Source organism: Fukomys damarensis, unplaced genomic scaffold, assembly GCF_012274545.1.
Source record: "Fukomys damarensis isolate Sample0158 unplaced genomic scaffold, DMR_v1.0_HiC HiC_scaffold_1, whole genome shotgun sequence".
Taxonomy (NCBI): Eukaryota; Metazoa; Chordata; class Mammalia; order Rodentia; family Bathyergidae; genus Fukomys; species Fukomys damarensis.
This window is the reverse complement of record NW_022900913.1, coordinates 54,027,347-54,046,490: the sequence shown is the minus strand read 5'-3', so window position 1 is coordinate 54,046,490 and position 19,144 is coordinate 54,027,347. Positions and strand designations below refer to the sequence as shown.

At 43.0% G+C, this 19,144-nt stretch overlaps 2 protein-coding genes and 1 pseudogene across 6 annotated transcripts in view; 2 read left to right on the top strand and 1 right to left on the bottom strand.

Moving 5' to 3' along the window:
• Positions 1–16,056, top strand: part of LOC104871411 (survival motor neuron protein) — a 26,977-nt gene extending 10,921 nt beyond the window's left edge. For 2 of the 5 annotated variants that reach the window (XM_033761318.1, XM_010637316.2), the window contains 2 exons: positions 2,685–2,732; positions 3,425–3,681. In XM_033761318.1, the coding sequence (XP_033617209.1) occupies positions 2,685–2,732 (48 nt within the window). In that variant the 3' untranslated portion in view covers positions 3,425–3,681. The other 3 variants (XM_010637318.3, XM_010637317.2, XM_010637315.3) reach the window with 3 other exon arrangements.
• Positions 12,105–19,144, bottom strand: part of Naip (NLR family apoptosis inhibitory protein) — a gene marked incomplete at its 5' end in the record, with an annotated part of 32,526 nt that continues 25,486 nt past the window's right edge. The window contains 7 exon segments of the mRNA XM_033762623.1: positions 12,105–13,518; positions 13,520–13,603; positions 13,605–13,677; positions 13,680–13,721; positions 15,959–16,123; positions 16,881–16,968; positions 17,632–17,769. Of these exon segments, the coding sequence (XP_033618514.1) occupies positions 13,248–13,518; positions 13,520–13,603; positions 13,605–13,677; positions 13,680–13,721; positions 15,959–16,123; positions 16,881–16,968; positions 17,632–17,769 (861 nt within the window).
• The window catches only part of LOC109118462, a 2,342-nt pseudogene continuing 1,479 nt past the window's right edge, over positions 18,282–19,144 (top strand).

The following is a 19,144-nucleotide window of genomic DNA, read 5'->3' as shown; positions in this document are numbered from 1 at the left end:
TTTTTGTATCGGGGATTGAACTCGGGTCCTTTTGCTTACAAGGCAGGTGGCAGCACCACTGAGCTAAATCCCCAGCCCATATGTATAATTTCTCAATAAAGTTGAACAAAAGAAAGAACTTTGCCCCATCCCAGTTCTGCCTCAGGTGGCCTTGTGCGCACTGGGAGTGGGCAGCAAGCTGACTGCACTTGGATGTTGGTTTGGGGGCTTTGGGAGTATTAAAAATAATTTAGTTTTGGGCTGGGGATTTAGCTCAGTGGTTCTGCTGCCTGTCTCGCAAGCACAAGGACCCAAGTTCGATCCCCAGTACCAAAAAAAGAAAAATAATTTAGTTTTTGTTTGTTTGGCTTTTAGTTTGATTGGGCGTTTGCAAATTTTAACAGTCATTTACAGAGGGAGAAATGTCTTTAACACTGTTAGAATTTGATTATACTGCTTTTTCTTTAGTGGTACTGGCAATTGAACCCAGGGCCTTCACACTGAGCTAAGCCCCGGACCTTTTTTAATATTTTATTTTGAGGCTACATCTCAGAGTTGCACAGGCTGGGCTCAAATTTAGGATTCTGCTGCCTCCACCTCCCAGGATTTTGGATTATGGGTGTGTATGTATTATCATACCTGGCTTGGTTATACATTGTTTAATTTAAATGATTCTCATTTATTTTTGTGTATTTTTTTGTTTTTTAGATAGTCTTGCTGTGTAGGCTAGCCTTGAACTCACTCTGTAGCCCAGGCTGGCCTCAAGCTTGCAGTAATCCTGCCTCTGCCTGCTGAGAGCTAGGATTACAGTTGTGCACCACCATACCTGGCTCAATTCTTTTTCATATCAGTAGTTTTCTTACTGTGATTTGGAATAAAATGAATTGTAGAAGATGGGAAAAGAAGGTTTTTGTTTTTATGTAGTTCAGGCTGGCCTCAAACTCACAGTGATCCTCCTGCCTCAGCCTCCTGAGTTCTGGGATTACATTGTTGTTGTTTTTGATTGGTTCGTTTTTGAGATGAGATCCTTTTTTTTTGTTTTGTTTTTTGGTTTTTTTGTTTTGTTTTTTCAGACAAGGTCTCACTGTTGAAACTGATCTGGAACTCAATATGTAGCCTAGGCTGGTGGTCTCAAACTCACAGCGATCCTCCTGCTTCAGCCTCCCAAGTGCTGGGATTACAGACATGCGCCACCATGCCCAGCTTGAGATCTTAATCTTTTATCTAGCCTGACCTTTTAAAATCTTGGGGTCAAGATTCCTGAATAGCCTCAGCTTCCTGAATAGCTAGGACTGCAGATTTATGACACTAGACCTGGTCGTTTTTCGACTTTCACAGATCAAGTCGTGTATATACAGTCCTAAGTGGCTAAACTACTATGATCCTTCTGCCTCAGCCTCCCAAGTTCTGGAATTACAGGTGTGTGCCACCACACCTGGTTTAAACCACACTGGAAGGCTCTAAATTTACTTAATGATGATACTTTGTTAAATCAAATTAGTACGATATTTTACATGAAACAAAATATTAACATCTGTATAAAATGGGTTTACTAATTGGTTTTATTTTACGGTACTGGGGATCAAACTCAGATCCTTGCACTTACAAGGCAGGCATGGTACCACTGAGCTAAATTTCCAGCCCTGGTTTACTAATTTTTAACATTTAATTTTTTTACATTGGATTATAAAATAGGAAACTGCGTATTCTGGGATTTACTTAGATCTTTTTCATTTTCTGTTTTTCTTTTTCAAAATTTTATCTTCTTAAATGCATGTAATATTTTCCGTTCACATCCATCCCCATATTTCCCTTCCTTCCATCTGCTCCCTCCGCCCCCACTCCTCCTCCTGTCAGACAACAGCCCTTTCTGCCTTAGGCTACCTCTGTTTCCGGAGTCTGTGTATTAGAGAAAAGACGCCTTCCTGGCTCTGTTTAACACCTTACTCTCGGTTCCATCTGTCTTACTCCTCATGGCTGCAGTCCCGGCGTGCGCGCTCTCCGTGCCTTCTCCATCTCCCCTCCACTGACGGGCACCTGGGCTCGTCCATTCTTACTCTTACGGATTGGGCCACAGTGAACACAGGTGTACAGGGAGCTGCTGGAGTGCTCCTTAGGGTACCCGCTTTTCCTGCTGTTTGCTGAAGAGGATTTCTTTGCATGTGCTTTTGGCCCTTTGTCAAGAATCAGATGACTGGGCTGGGGATTTAGCTCAGTGGTGCCTCCGCCTGTCTGGAAAGCGCAAGGTCCCGAATTCAATCTCCAGTGTAAAAATAAAAGAATCAGATGACTGTGGTGGTGTGGATTTCTGAGTTCTCTCTTCTGTTCTCCATGTCTGTTTTTGCGGCAGAACCATGCTATTTGGTTGCTATGGCTTTGTAGGATTGTTTGAAATCAAGTATTTTAAACCCTCCAGTCTTGCTCTTTTTGTTTTGTTTTGTTTTGTTTTGTTTTTTGAGACAGGGTCTCACTATGTAGTTGAGACTGACCTGGAACTCACTATGTAGCCCAGGCTGGTTTTGAATTCACAGTGATCCTCCTGCCTCAGCCTCCATGTGCTAGGATTACAGGCCTGCACCACCACACCCAGGGTTTTTTTAATCTTTTTTGTTTGTTTGTTTCAGTCTTGCTCTTTTTGCACAGGGTTGCTTTGGCTATTCTGGTGTTTGCTGTTCTTTTAACTATTTATTTTGTTTTCTTTACAGGGTTTCAGACAAAATCAAAAAGAAGGGAGGGGCTCACATTTCAACTGAGTAAGTCTGCCATCATTATAAGTGAATTTTTTGTATAAATCTTTTGATTTGAGCCAGGTATAGTGGTGTGGGCCTGTAATTCCAGCACTCGGGAGGCTGAGGCAGGAGGATTGTAGTGAGTTTGAACCCAAGCTGGGCTACTTAGTGAGTTTAAGGCCAACTTGAACTACACAGTGAGACCCTGTCTCGGTTTGTAGAAAAAAAATGTTTTTGAACATTTAAAAGTTGAAATATTGGGCTGGGGATATAGCTCAGTGGTTGTGCCACCTGCCTTGCAAGCACAAGGTCCCAAGTTTGATCCCCGGTACCAAAAAAAATGTTGAAATATTAAAAAATTGACAAGCGTAATGAGGTCCCAAGTTCAATATCTGGTACCAAAAAAAAAATGTTGAAAAGTTAATGCAAAGCCCTATTAAAAACTTTTGGTGCTGAAACTATTGGATAAAAAGTTGGACTACATCCCCACTCAAATTCTCTTGGTATCAGAATATTGTCTCAGCAATACTTACAGATGTGGGAAAGCACACTGTTTTGCACAAAGGATTTAATGACACCGAACAAAACAATAAGCAGACAGCCAGGCACACTTATCTGTGATGCAGTTTGAAGTACAATGCATTGTGTTTAAAGTGTTCTCATCAAAAGTTTAACTGGGCCATACTCAAGCCCTAAGACGTAATTTCCCTTTGCAGGAAACACTGGGGATAGAGCATCGAATTAAACGACATTGCTCAGGAGAGGCTCAGACAGGTCTAGACTGAAGTGTACAAGATAAGTGGCCTAACCTCTTCCAAATACTATTGTTGGGAAAGAACAAAGGAGGTGAATGGGTGACTAATTATTCTTGATTAAAAGTGAAGAGACATGATAGCCCAGTACAGTGTGGGATCTTTATTTTATCATTTTTAAATAAATTTATTTATTTATTTGCTGTATTTTTTTTTTGCGGTGGCAGAGATCAAACCCAGGGCCTTGTACATGCTACGTAAGCGCGAGTTCTGTCGCTGAGCTTGACACCCCCCTCCCAAGCATCCTGACTTCCAGTGTGGGGTCCTTGATTGGACTCGGCCTTCTGTAAAAGCCTTGGGGTGGGGACTGAGGGACTCTGGACACAGTTTAAATACAGACTGGATTTTCAATATTAGATTATTATTCCTCACTTTATGAGCTGCGATAAAGGTATTGTCGCTTATAGAGGATTACTTAGGAGTGAAGTGTTAGTGAACGTAAATACTTTGAAATGGTTTAGCAAAGCGTGTGTATATGTGAAGCACATAAGGCAAGATGTTAACGAATCCAGCTGGGGTGTGCATGGGATTTGTACTGTGTTTTCTATTTTTTTTGTATGTGCTTAAAACTGAAAAATAAATTTGTAATTTTTTCAAATCATTAAAATCGGTCATGTGTATGTCATTATGTTCCTTTTTTGCATATTATTTTACACTTGGTGAGCTGTGCTCTGCGGTGCTGGGATGAGCCCAGGGCCTGATGTGCGAGGTGAGCATCTCCTGAGGTGCTGCACCTAGCCCCGTGCTCTGCACCTCGCCCATCCCTGCGTCTTGAAACTGTCGCCTTTTGACTATAGTACGTGTTCCCACTCGTGTCACATTTTGTCTGTTTTTAATATTCTTTGTCAGTTAAGTTGTTATTCCTTTAGTGTAATAGTTTTTGCCATTTTGAATAATATTTCAGTAAAATCTTCAGATATGTAGTAATTTGATTCTATTTTGTCAGTCTTAGGAAAAATTTTTGTATTATGACCATTTGATAAGAGATTGGATATTGTGATTCCTTTTTGTTTTGTTTTGTGTTTTGTTACTGGGGATTGAACTCGGGACCTTGTGCTTATGAGGCAGGTGGCAGAACCACTGAGCTAAATCCCTGGCCCTGTTTTTTGTTTTTCAGACACGGTCTCATTCTGTAATTCAGGCTGGCCTTAAACTTACTATGTAGCCCACTCTGACCTCAAACTCACAGTGATCCTCCTGCCTCAGCCTTCTGAGTGCTGGGATTACAGGCGTGCACCACCATGCCCAGCTGATGTTATACTTCATGGATATTTCTGTTTCTCTGAAAAACTTTTGAGAAAGTCTTGCTGTGTAGCCCAGTCTGATCTCTTAACTCATGAACCCCTGCCTCAGCTTCCTGAGTGCTGAGATTACAGGGGTGCAACAAGACACCTGGCTAGAAATTAAATCTTTGGAAATAAAATTTTATTCTCCATTTTCAAAATGGATGACATAGTCTTAGGAAGAGTGTGTTTAAAATTACATAGTTCATCACATTGAAAAGTATATCCTGGGGCTGGGGATTTAGCTCAGTGGCACCACTCCTGCCTCACAAGCCCAAGGTCCTGAATTTGATCCCCAGTAATAAAGAAACAAATAAAAGTATTTCTCCAGCACCACACCAGAAACAGTTTTTTTGTTTGTTTTTTGGTTTTTGAGACAGGGTCTCACTATGTAGTTGAGACTGACCTGGAACTCATTATGTAGCCCAGGCTGGTCTCAAACTCACAGTGATCCTCCTGCCTCAGCCTCCTCAGTGCTGGGATTACAGGCGTGTGCCACCACACCCAGCCCCCAAAACAGTTTTTAAGTGTAGTTACTTATTTCATTATTAGATTAATGTCACATTTATTAAATTAAAGTTCTCTACTTGGTTATTCAGCCAAATATGAAAAAAAAAATAGAAAAACTATACAGAATAGAAAACTACACACCATTCTTTAGGTAGGTTTTCGTGGATTCATGTTTTTATTGTAAAAGGAACTAGAAACTGCTACATGAAGTTTTCGTCCCTTCATCAGTAATCCTGGTAGCTTTCTGAGTGATTTCTGTATATATTTATGATGGCATCAAGTTAGACTTCATTGTCCCCTCTCACAGATGAGGAAACGCCCATCCCAGACCACACAGCGCATCCGTGCTACTCTGAGCTGTCCATCTCCGGCTTGGCTCTGTGAGCAGCTGCTCTTGCCTGCTGGCCCTGTGGACCCCTGTTCTGCGCTCTTGGGAGTAGGACTTGGGTGTGGATCTACGTGGGATCCTTTCAGATTTCTGCTTCTTCTCTTCGTGTCAGTCTCTGCCTGAGGCCTGAAGTACAGCCAGCCTCTGGTGCTAGGGAACTGGCCACAGCCTCAGCTGCCTCCACAAGCCAAAAGCCACTCCCTGGGCCAGCACCTACCCAGTGCCTGAAAATGGTCATGTCGTGGATTGTGCTGTGCAGAGGTCTGCAACAGGACAACAGGAAAACAATTCCACCTCCAGCTTCTTCCCTGTTTTCTCCCCGCCACCCAGTACAGGGAATTGAACTCAGGACCTTGTGCTTGCCAGGAAGACACAGTGCCTCTGAACTACATCCCTGACCCATTGCCATTTTCCAAACACCGGTTGGTTTTAACAAATATTTCATCGCACCCTGAATGCTTGGCCAGATGACTTAGTTCACTAAATCACTTTTCCCATTTTACATATTTATTTGTTTATTTTTTCTGGTACTGGGAATTGAATCCAGAGCTACCCCTGCCCTTTTTAATTTTTTGACACAAGGTCTTGCTATGTTCCTGGGCTTACTTGCCTTGCCAAGTTGAACTTGAGATGCTCGTGCCTTAGCCTCTCAGAGTCCTGGGGTGACAGGCGTACACCACTGTGCCCTGCCACCTTTCCCATTTTATAGCAGCTTACTGTCTTTCTTTCTGGCAGTGCTGGGAGGGCCTGACACTTGCCACACAAGTGCTCCAAGCTACCTACACCCTACCCTAGAGTGAATAGCAATCATCACATGCTTCTGAATAATTAGTCTCTTATAGCCATCAAAAGAAAGTGTATTAAATAGTGATCCTGTATCCCTCTCAGACTCATGAGACTTAGATATTAAATTTGGCATTATTGACACATTTTTCTACATAGCCATAAGTCTATTTTGGGTCCTTTTGCGTAGACATTTTATAGGAATAATTTTATAGATTGATAATTAGTTTTAGATCCCGATTCCTAGATTCTGAGTAGTTCTGTACATAACACATTGCTTCCCACAAAAAGAGTAACACAGCTTGGGGCCAGGGATTTAGCTCAGAGGTTCCCCCGCCTGTTTCGCAAACACAAGGTCCATCCCTGGTACCATCAGTCAGTCAATCAATCAATCAATCAGTAACAAAGCCTGTCTCCTACAGGCACATCTAACTATTACAGTCTTTGCTGGGGAGATTTTAACCACTTATCAGGTCAATTATTTAAATACAAGATGACCAAAAATTGCATATTTTTCTTCCTTGATTTTTATAAGATAACAGGAAATATAAAAACATCTGGGATTGAGGATTTGGTTCAGTGGTTCCACCACCTGCCTCACAAGTGCAAAGACTTGAGTTTGATCCCTGGTACCAAAAAAAAATGCACATACTGGTAATCTTAGCCTGTGGGGGGCTGATCCAGGAGGGTTGCCCCAAGTTCAAGGAGAGCCTGAACTACACAGACCATCTCAAAAAAAAATTAAAAATAAAAATAAAAAGTAAAAATTTTATCAGCATAAGAATTGACTGATTGGAATGACACCTGCCAGATCAACAACACTTGGGACAGTACCTAAACACGCTGCCCAAGGATGCTTGGGTAAACTGTGAAGTGATTACTTCTCCATTCTTGTTTATGAAAGTTCTAAAATAGCTTCAATTAATTTTTTTTGCTTCAATTAATTTTTGAACATGATTTAGCTTATTCATTTAGTTCTTTTTCTTGTTTGTAAGAAACAACATTGTTGTGGTGGTGTATGTGGAGTAATCAGATGGAAAGATGTGTTTAATACTTTTTTTTTGTTTTTTTGAGACAGGGTCTCACTATGTAGTTGAGACTGACCTGGAGCTCACTATGTAGCCCAGGCTGGTCTCAAACTCAGCAATCCTCCTGCCTCAGCCTCCCGAGTGCTGGGATTACAGGCATGCGCCACCATGCCCGGCTAATACTTTAATTTTTATTTTTTGGTATCGGGGATCAAACTCAGGACCTTGAGCTTGCAAGGCAGGCAGCAGAACCACTGAGCTAAATCCCCAGCCAATTAATAATTTTTTTTTTTTTTTTTTGAGACAGGGTTTCACATGTAATTGAGACTGACCTAGAACTCACTATGTAGCCCAGGCTGGTCTTGAACTCACAGCGATCCTCCTGCCTCAGCCTCCCTAGTGCTGAGGTGTGTGCCACCACGCCTGGCTCCCTTTAATACTTTTATTGTTTTTATTTTTTATTTTTAGAGGGGAAGGGTTTTTTTTCCCCCTTTAATACTTTTAAATGAAAAAAAGCACAATGCAGAACTGTGTCGTATGTGCCATTTGCATAAATACATATTGATGTGTATGTGTGTGTTAATTACCATCTCAGGACTTGTTTACCTTACATTTTTTTTGTTTTTATTACTGAGGATCAATCTCAGGACCTTGCAATTGTCAAGGCAAGTGTGGTGCCACTGAGCTAAATCCCCAGCCCAACCTAAAATTTTTGTTCTATGTACATTTCTTGTAAATAAAAAATAAATCTGGTCTACTATTGTTACCCCTTTAAAGTTTTTTTATTTTTGCAGGTAATTCAGTGTTCATTAATAAGTAAATATTCTTTCCTTAATATGTGCATCCTGAAGAGCACTTCATGTTAGCATATAAAACTGTTTGGGGAAGGGGTTGAGACAGATTCTCACTGTGTAGCCCAGGTTGGCCTTGAACTCACAGCAATACTCCTGCCTCAGCCTCCCAGGCCTGGGACTACAGGTGTGTGCCACCTTGCCCAGTGGCTCTCTTGTTCTTTTATACAGTTGGAAGATGTTCTTATGTAAGGAAGTATAGGTTACTTAATTGACCTACTGTAGATGAAAAGTTTAGGTTTAGTTTGGGGATGTAGCCAGCACTACAAAAAAAAAGTTCAGATTTTTTCCATTTTCTCTTTAATACAGCTAGTGTTCTTTTACATAATTCTTTTGGTAGAAGTAATACATCTTTAGGAATAACCAGTTTGTGTCTAGAAGTAGAATTGCTGGATTGAGAAAGATATGCTCTTAATATTTTAATAGATTTTTGCCAGAATGCTCTCAGAATTTTTTTCACAAGTTTAATTTGTGTTTCCACCAAAATTGAGTTTCTGTTTCTCTCAATCTAACCTAACCAGTATTTTATCAAACCTTTGGATCTTTTCAATATGATAGTTAAAAATGATTTTTTTTTTCTTTTTTGGTACTGGGGATCTAACTCAGGACCTTGCACTTGCCTGGTAGGCGTGCTGCCACTGAGCTAAATCCCCAGCCCTCTCCAGCCCTATTTTTATTTATCTTGAGACAGGTTCACTAAGTGACTGTGTTGCCCATGCAGAGTTTGAACTTGATGCCCCTTTGCCCATAGTACTGGGTTCCCAGGTGTGCACACCGAGCTTGGCTGGCTGGGGGTGGTGTTTGGCGACAGTCTCCCTGTGCAGCCCAGATGGGCCTCAAACTTGTTATCCAACTGCCTGCTGGGTTCTTAAGTGTGAGCCATCATCCCTGGCCGCGTTTTTATTTATCTTACTGTGAAGTTAGCACCTTTTCGTGTGTTTTAAGAGCTGTGTTTAATTTGTATTTCTGCATGTATGTTTGCTAATTCCTTTAGATATTTAGGTTTCTTTTAACTTTTGCTTGTAAAATTTACTACCAGTTGCTTGTCATTTGTGGAGTCCATATTTGCAGATACATCAGCTTACTAGAGTATCCGAATCCAGCAGCAGCGCTCAGCATGTGGTCATGTACATTCGGGGACATAGTACCAAGACATCTGAGTCCTGTTTTATTTCATCTCTCATACCACAAATGAGTGTCCTTCAAATGTAGTTTATTTAGCACCATCATCATTTGCCCTTTAAAGTCGTATAATTAGCTGTTTGAGTCATTTCTGTGCATTAATCATGCTTGTCTGATTTAATCTTTTTTTGGGGTGTGTACCAGGAACCGAAATCAGGACCTTGCACTTCGAGGCAGGCAGTGGCGCCACTGAGCTAAATCTCCGGCCCTGATTTAGTCTTTATAAGACAAGTTAGCTCCATCACCCCATTGCCCAGATGATGGAAGGGACCCCCACACCCAGTGCCTGGTGGCTGTTGCCAGGCCCTGTGGATGCTTGGCCTGTGCAGGTCCCACTTAGGATTCAGGCAGAAATCCTTCACATTTGGGTGGCTTCTATGTTCTTACATCTGCAGTGTCCTCCAGCAGTGTCACAGTGCTGCCAGTCACCCTAATTTCCAAAAGCTTAGGCACAGACAGGAAGCATGTGTGGCAAATAAGCTTTGTCCAGGCAGAAGTTCAGTTCTGTCCATAGTGAGTTTAGTGTTAATGACTTGGCAGTATGGAGAACATGGGGTGATTCATCTTTAATCCAGATATCTGGTGGGTTTTTTTGTTTTGTTTTTAAGGTACTGGTGATCGAACTCCGGTCCTTGCACTTGTGAGGCAGGCGCCAGAACCACTGAGCTAAATCCCTGGCCTATTCCAGATATCAGTTTGAATCTGTTTCATGGATTCCATTTTTTTCCTGTGTTGGGCATTCATGGTTTCCCTCATATTCCTGAGCTCTATTTTTTCATCTGTATCTGCTCTGGAGTGACGAAGTTTGTCTTTCATTCTGTTCGCCTTCTCTGAGAAATTATTTCTGCTTTGATTTTTTTCTAGAGCCTTGTTCATCTGCTTTGTTACTTCTGTTACCAGAAGAGAGTCCAGGTGGGTGGCTTTCAAATTGTTCCACTTTCCCCCAGGGTTTGCCTTTGGTGAGCTGAAAGTCTGGGGGGTTGCATCTTGTTTTACTTGTCTTCTCATTTTCTCTCTTTTTTTTAAAATTTGATTCTTAGGTTGATGTTTGTAAATTGCTTATGGTGAGTAGCTTTCTTGCCACTATTCAGAACACTTAAGAAATGACTACTACTGAGAAGCATCTTCCTGGTGTAGCTAGTCTTTGAGTTTTGAGTCTGTTGCAGGATTCTACCTCTTCAATTTATTGGGGATGAGAAGTTGCTGCTTACTTGGCCCAGCTGCCATTTCTTTGGCACTGGCCTATAAGTTTTGTTTTGTTGTTGTTTTTGTTGTTGTTGTTGTTTAAGACTCTTAGGCAATCTCAGTCTCAGAATAGGAGGAGGAACAACTGATTGGCACATTTATGTCACCTAGGCTAAAGTAGTAACAATAGCATCAAACAGCCTAGAAAATGACAAACTGTAGCTCTTAATATGGCAATTTTACCCTTAGGAGAGAAGATTTAAAAGGGGTTAGGTGGTAAAAAAGCAGAAGGAGAAGAGGAAGAGATCAGAAGCAAGAGGACAAACTTTAGGAAATTGGTGAAGACAGGTGAGAAGAGGGAAAAACAAAAACAAGACCAGAGGGCCAGGGATGTAGCTCAGTGGTACCACTGCCTACCTTGCATGTACAAGGTCCTGAGTTCTTCAATACCTGGTACCAAAAAATAAAAAATTTTAAAAACAGAACAATAAAAACCCATATTTAAACAATCAAGAAAAAACAACTAGAAAGGAAGAAAAAAATAAAAAAGAAAATCCAAAAATGTCCCATTCAAGGTGTGTTTCTGCTGTCCCTATTCGTGTGGGCAAACAGTGCAGAGCCAAAAAGATTATCTCACTAAGCTAGCCGCAGGTTCCCAGTGGGGTGGTGGAAGGCTCAGCCAGCCTGCCCCTTTAGTCTGAAGTTCAGGCTGGTTTCTGGCTATGAGGCTGGAACTGGATTCCTTCAGCCTACACAGTCTATGTCTCCTGCTGAAATCCAGTGTGTCCACTGCTCCATTCCACTGATGCGTTTCTCTGAGTAGGCTGATGGGTTGTCCACAGTCACCACGAGTGTACAGGTTTGGCCCACCATTTCCTGAGCAAGAGTCCAGGCTCTGGGAGAGTGCTGCTTGGCACCTCCTTCCTTTGTATTAAAGTCTTTCTCTTCACTCTCAACTAACTCTGTAAACTTCAATTCTCACCTCAGATGCTTCCTGGGTCCCACTTCCCTCCTCCTTGCACTGCTTTATTGCAGTGTCAGGACTCCAGATTTCCAAGAGGCTCTTTGCTGCTCACTCTGCCATCTTCCCAAATACACATCAACAAGGGTGTGTGTGTGTGTGCGCCAGGGATTTAGCTCAGTGGCACTGTGCCTGCCTTACAAGTGCAAGGTCCTGAGTTTGATCCTCGGTACCAAAAAACCCCCCAAAATTAAGGGTGTATGTGGATGGGTTGATGCGGCTGTGGCCCTGCATTTGCCAGAGCATTGGTTCACCTGGGCATGGGTGATGATTACACAACAGAGATCCTCTCTCTAAATAAATAAATAAGCAAGCAAGCAAATGTAAATGTAAAAATAATATAGGTAATTTTTAGGGAAAAGAAGCAGAGGTATGAGCTCAACAGGACAGGTTTATTTCAGAACAAACCTAAGAGGGATAGTCCAGGCTCTGACAGCAGACCAGGAACACTTCTACAGGTTATGAAGTCTTTTATAGAGTCATGGTTATAAAAGGGGTTGTGGAAGAAAAGGTCAAAATGGGTCTGTGCAGGACTTGAGTGAGGGAACAATGGCTCTGCTAGCGATAGGGCTTAAACGCAAGGTATGGTGTGTCTGCCACCAGAGAAGGTGACGGGGGTGAGGGTGCTGCCGTGCCTGCTGGGCCTTCCTGAGCAGAATTGTACCTCTCAGCAGGTGCACAAGCACAGTGGGATGTGAAGCAAGGATGGTGGCACTGGGCTCCTTCAGTAATTATAACAAGTGCAAAAAGGGAGGCGTAAGCAGTGCCTTTGGCCCCACTTCTCAGAGGCAACCAACAGGAATATTTTGAAATACCCTTCTGGAAATCTTTTACACCTCTATTGAGGAGTAACTGTTAAAGATTGCATATTTTAAGGGAAAGCACACAGGAGCCCGAGTGATGTCTCGCTGTACATCGCCAGGTGAGCGGATGGACCCGTCTAGATCTGGCAGGCATCGAGATATTTGGGGTCAGTTCTTAATGGGCTCTGAGGATCCCACGGCCCTCCGACCACACCTGCGCCTCAGATGAGAGCATTTCCCCACGTCCTGTTCCTCCTCATGGCCAGTGGAGGAGACGGACTCAGCGAGCTCTGCGACAAAGAGGCCCATTCAGGACCCTGCAGGAGAGGGTCACATAGGTTCTGCATCCAAGCCAGCTCGTTTCTACCGCATGTGAAACAGTCCCTGGGTCAGCCGTTTCTTGCCTATACTGAACACTTCTTCCGTCCCATGGCTTTGGCACAGACCCAGTCCCTGTCCCCACCACTGTCTGGACCCTGGGTACCGGGAGCTGCTGTGTAGCCTCGCCAAAGGGCTCCTCTTGCATGGGAGGCTCCTGTGGGGCTTGCCAAGGTCCTGCTGATGGGCTGAATCATAAACGCAGGCTATTTACTTATTAGAATCCTCACACATTTTATGGGTACTCTTTTGTGTGCATTAGTCACTAAAATGTGTTTGATAATTAGGCTTTCGGCATTGTTGGTTCAGCAGTTTTTACTGAATGCCATTTCTTTTCTCCTGGCTGTCACTGTGCAGCCTGGGCACCCTTGAACTCTCAACCCCCGGAGTGACTGGGTTCCATGGGTGCGCCACCATGCCCAGCCTGAAGGTTTTATTTCTGAATGATTGAAAGAATGGCAGTCTCCATCTCCAGAAATACGTAAGCGCTGAAACTGAGGATACCCTGCTTTGACGGCCTCGAGCAAGGTGATTATCTTCTGCACCCAGGAGCCAGCCCAACATGCTGAGTGTGAGCAACCTTGCAGGTGGCACACACACTAGCCCAGGGCCTTCCTGTGCTGGCCTGAGCTACGATGCACTCAGTGAAGTTTCTGGAAACATTCAGCTCTCAAGCTTGGCAGGCTGTCCAGTGCTTGAAAGAAATTCCTGTATCCACGCTGTGTAATCTTGTGATTGAAAGATTTAGGTCCTCAAGTTTCTGGAAACCTCCACTGATTGCTACCTTGGCTACAAAAATAAAATATTAATTAAAACATGATCATAAGGTCTTTTTTTTTTTTTTGGACTTTTATTTCAAAATGGAGGATATGGTTATTTGAGGCAACCTCCTCTCTTGCCACCACCATTACCAGTAAAGTGGGACATGCAAAATGTATTATTTTACTTTTAGTCTTTTTGAGACAATGTCTTGGTAAGCTGCCCAGGCTAGCCTTAAACTTTCAACCCTCCTGCCTTAGCCTCTCAAGAATGCTGGGATTACAAGTATGCACCACGTCTGGCAACTAGCAGCTTTATGTATTTATTTTTTCCAGTTTTTTTGAGACAGGGTCTCACTGTAGTTGAAACTGACCTGGAACTCACTATGTAGCCCAGGCTGGACTCAGACTCACAGTGCTCCTCCTGCCTCAGCTTCCTGAGTGCTGGGATTACAGGCTTACACCACCAAGCCCAGCCAACCAGCAACTTTAAATAAAAGTAATCCCTAGAAAAACATTAATTTTCAAACAGTACTTACCATGAAACAAGAATATACCAACAGGAAATCTACGATACGATATGACCATCCTAGTCATGAGAATAGCTAAAATTTAAGGAACTGACAAGTACCAAGCAAGGCTAGGATGTGAAATGACTGCTGGTGGAGTTGTAAATTACAACCTCCACAGAAAACAAAGCATTTATCCAAGTGCCTCAGAAACTCCCGCCTAGAAACATCTAAATATGTACATCAAAGGCCATGTATGGGCCGGGGATTTAGCTCAGCGGTTCGGTGGCCTGCTTTGCAAGCCAAGGACCCGAGTTCGATCTCTGGTACCAAAAAAAAAAAAAAGGGACATGTATGTTCACAGAAGTATGATTATTACTATTAATGAATTCAACTCATGGTGTTCACACTGAACTATAATCCCAAGCCTTTCTTCTATTCTTTATTTTTATTATTTATTTTGGTTTTTTTGAGACAGGGTCTCACTATGTAGTTGAGATTGATCTGGAACTCACTGTGTAGCCCAGGCTGGTCTTGAACTCACAGCGATCCTCCTGTCTCAGCCTCTTGAGTGCTGGGATTAAAGGCACACGCCACCACACCTGTCTTTATTTTTATTTTGAGACAAGGTCTCACTAAATTACTAAATTTCCCAGTCTAACCTCTAACTTACAATCCTCCTGCCTCAGTCAATCTCAGTGTGAGATTATAGGCATGTGCCACCATGCCCAGCTAAAACGCATTATTCATGATAGCCAAATATTAGAAACAACTGGATGGATAAACCAGGGCATGTGTGTAGTCACAGCATCACACTTGGTAATGGAAATCAGTGTGCTTTCCCACATGCATCAATATGAATAAATAGCATAACTATAATGTTGATCCAAAAGAAATGCAGAAGAGCTGGGCATAGTGGCACACGCCTATAATCCCAGCACTCAGGAGTCTGAGGCATAAGGATTGCTGCAAGTTCAAGGCAAGCCTGAACTCTGTAGTGAGATCTTGTCTCAAAAACAAAAAAGAATGTAGAAGAGGACATATTCTGTAAGATTCCATTATGTAGCTTTTTTGTTTTTTTTGTTTTTTTGGTACCTGGGATCAAAGTCGGGTCCTTGCGCTTACAAGGCAGGCGGTAGAACCACTGAGCTAAATCCCTGGCCCAGTAGCATTTTTAAATAGGCAAAACTAATCTATGTGAAGAAAGCAAGAATGCAGTAGCCTCTGGGAAAGACAAGACCATGCTGCCAGACAGGAAGCACAATAGAGGCTTCCACACTGCAATGTTCCATATTCTAACCTGGTTTCGTTACCCATACATGGGTGACAGAATATCCAAGAGTGCTCACTAAAATTCATTGACTGGCACACTTAAGACTTCTGTCCGTCCATATGTATATTAATCTCCAGCTGAAAAAAAGAATCAGGCCGTGTGTCTTGACACACAGGTGTGAAGAACACAGGCTTGTGGGGTGGAGCTCAGTGCAGGGTGCTGGCCTGGTGCACATGGCCCTGGGTGTGGCCAGGGCACCACACACACACACGCGCGCGCACACACTCAAAGGTTTGTATAACCCTAAAGGGAGACTTTCTTGTGCTTCCAAATCTCACTATGGGGAAACTGAGTCCCCAGAAGGACTCCACAGGGAGCAATGCAATGGTGACACTGGGAGCAGCTGGGAAATGCCGGAGGGCACATTTTGGAGACATTTTGCAGTGGCAGCTTGAGCTGCACCTCAGAACCCTAAGCATATCTTACCAATTTCTACCATACAGTCATCATTCAGAATCTGGAAAAAGGAGAGGACTTGGAGGCACGAGAGCCGCTGACACTGCTGGACGATCCAATTCGCCACATGATAAATCTCATCCCCAGTCAGACGGACCCGTTCTTCCAGGTTGGTAAGAAAGCCCAAAGTGCAGGCTATGGAGGGACACAGCATGCTGTTCTCTGTGCTACTTACTCCCGTACATCCCTAACCTGTCATCTGCACCTCACACACAGTGAGGAGTCCATGTAGCGTTCAGCCCTCGCTCCTCCCCCCAGAGGAACAGATTCAGTTTCTTAATCTTCACACATGGGTTTGTACCTACATTCCAGAGCTCTGAAACAATAAGGACTTAACACATTTGGAATGGATACTTGACAGTGCACTGCACATGACCACATACCCAGTGTGTGCTGCGAGTGAACTGAGTGTCAGGAAACCATGGTGAAGGTGTGTGTGGCTCAGAGCTGAGCAACCACTGCTTCCTCCAGATAAGCGTGGACCACTGCTGAGTCGGCCCTCTGTGTGCACACGTCAGCCAGCCACAGATCAAAAGTACTTTTCAGAAAATCGTACTGAATGCTTTTAGGCTCTTCTTCTTTGTCACTGTCTCTCAGATGACACTATATGACTACTTGTGTAACACTGCATTAGGTAGCACAAGGAATCTAGAAGCAAGTTAAAACACATGGGGAGATGCGTGCAGGTCATTCACAAATACTAAACTGCATTCACACAGGGCACTTGGGTGCCCTCCTCTTGGTGCCAGGGAAGGGTCCTGGAACCTATGCCCATGGGTGCCACCCTCCATCCTGCGCACACTTGCTTCAGTCATATGGCAGACAAAGAATTTTGTGGAAGCAAAGGGAAGGGAATAAATAATAAGTAGGGAGCACTGATATGAAGATATACCAAACTTTTGAGATGTTTCCTTATCAGGAAATGGTTGGTGTTCAAGATATAATATCTTCAGAAAAGTAAAATTTGGCAAAGTAGTGACTACGAGAGAGAAAACAAAAATTTAGTTATGTCAGCTACATTTTTTTTTGTTTTTGTACCAGGGATCAAATTTAGGACCTTGCACTCACGAGTCTGTCAGCTGCATTTCTTGTGAATACAAGTAATATTTTTAAAATGAAGAATATTTTTAAGTGATCAAAATTAATATATATTACTATGGACAGGCATAGTAGCACATGGCTGTAATCCCAACACTCAGGATAATCTTAGCACTGAGGAGGCTTAGGCAGAGTATCTCACCTCAAGTTCGAGGCCAATCTGAGCTACATAGTGAGTTCCAGGACAGCTTAATCTACACAGTGAGGCTCTGTCTCAAAAAAAGAAAAAAAAATAAAACAATATACTAATTCATATTGAATTAGTTTGACTAAGTAGAGAATGCAAATCTTTGCTCAGGAAATAATTCTATGGCTTAGAAATGTTTAAATTGTAGAAACAGCTGGGTGTGGTGGCACACATCTGTAATCCCAGCTCTCAGGAGGCTGAGACAGGAGGATCAAGTTCAAGGCTAGCCTGAGCTACGCAGTGAGTCAAGGCTATAAAGTAAGACTTTAAAAAATACAAATAAAAAGGTCTTTTTTTATTATGGTCACTTTGTCCACAGAGGCATATGAATCAAAATTATAAAATTATAATTCTTAGCAAATGGGATGGCTTTAAAAAAGGGTCCAGAAAATCTAATTTCTTCAGATTTCTTACAAGAAGCCAGTGTGGTCATGAGAGACTCAAAATCTGAAAAGGAATAGCATTTCAGATGGAAAATATGAAGGTTTGGAGAATTCTGATCAGTTTGTAAAATTTCAAAGATTTTCAGAAATTAGAGAAGACTGCACATTTCTGTCAAAATTGGCCTTGTGCTTTATGACTTCTGTTTAAACAATACTGACACTGGCTTCAAACAAGGTGACTAGGCACAGGGACCGAAGACTCAGGCTGCCTGGATTCCAGTCAGGTTCTGCACTGACTGGTAGGCAATGTGCTGAGTAATTGACCCTCTCCGGGATTAGCTGTCCCATCTATAAGGGTTCAGTAGGGCCACCTTCAGCTGTCACCTCCTAATGTTTCTGTCTATAAACTGCATTTACACAATATGAACACCACACACACAAAAATACGAGGAACAGCATCGAAGCAAAACCTACACTCACTTAATGTAAAAATACTGACAAATACATGAAAACTACCACTTCCAGCTTCAGTCTCAGTGAATGTTTTGCATGTGTGTTTCACAGAGCTTCATATTTTGGTGTTTCCTAAAGCGAGGTGCAGATGGTGCCTGAGCCATTTTGCTAAATGAGGGACTTTGGAAGCAGGCCACACAGCTGCCCGACTGCTGAGAAACGGCAGCGCTCCACACTGCCAACCTGGGCTGCAGGCCTGTAAATGCAATGGGAGAGAAGCGTAACCCAAAGGAGACTTGCTATGTATACACCAGAGGTTGAATGCTCAGATTGGGAGTTAGAATTTCCAAGTTTGAATGTATATTTCCTTAGCTGGGTAAACTGAGTACTACTTAGCCTCTGTTTAAATTCCACAGCTGTAAAGTGGCAACAATACTAGGGCCTGACCTCACAGGGAAGGTGTGGAGAGTAAGTATTTGGGATGTACTTAGAACAATTCCTGGCAGATAGTAAAGGCTCAATATTTACAACTAGCTCTCTGCTTTCTTAGGGAGAGAAAATGCTCTTCCCACAGTTTACCATGGCACAGACTAAACCCTCAGACTCACACGTTTTACCTTTTTGTTTTGTTTTTTTGAGACAGGATATCACTGTCTAATTTAGGCTGGGCTTGAATTTACTGCGTAGCCCAGGCTGGCCTCAAACTTGTGGCAATTCTGCCTCAGCCGCTCTAGTACTTGGATCATAGGCGTGGACTACCACGCCCAGATGAATAAGTGGGTTTGGTTTTTTTTGTTTTTGTTTTTGTTTTTTTTTGTAGCAGAGATTGAACCCAGGACCCTGTGCTTGCGAGGCAGGTGGTGGCACCACTGAGCTAAATCCCCGGCCCAAGAAATTTCAACTTTTAAATAAATTATTGGAGAAAACTGCACCGCTTGCGGAGCAGCAGCTCCTCTCGCCCTCCCTGAGCGAGGCGCGTTTCCGCCGGGCGGTAGATGCGGGTGCACCAGGGCGCCGACCGCTTGCGCAGAACCG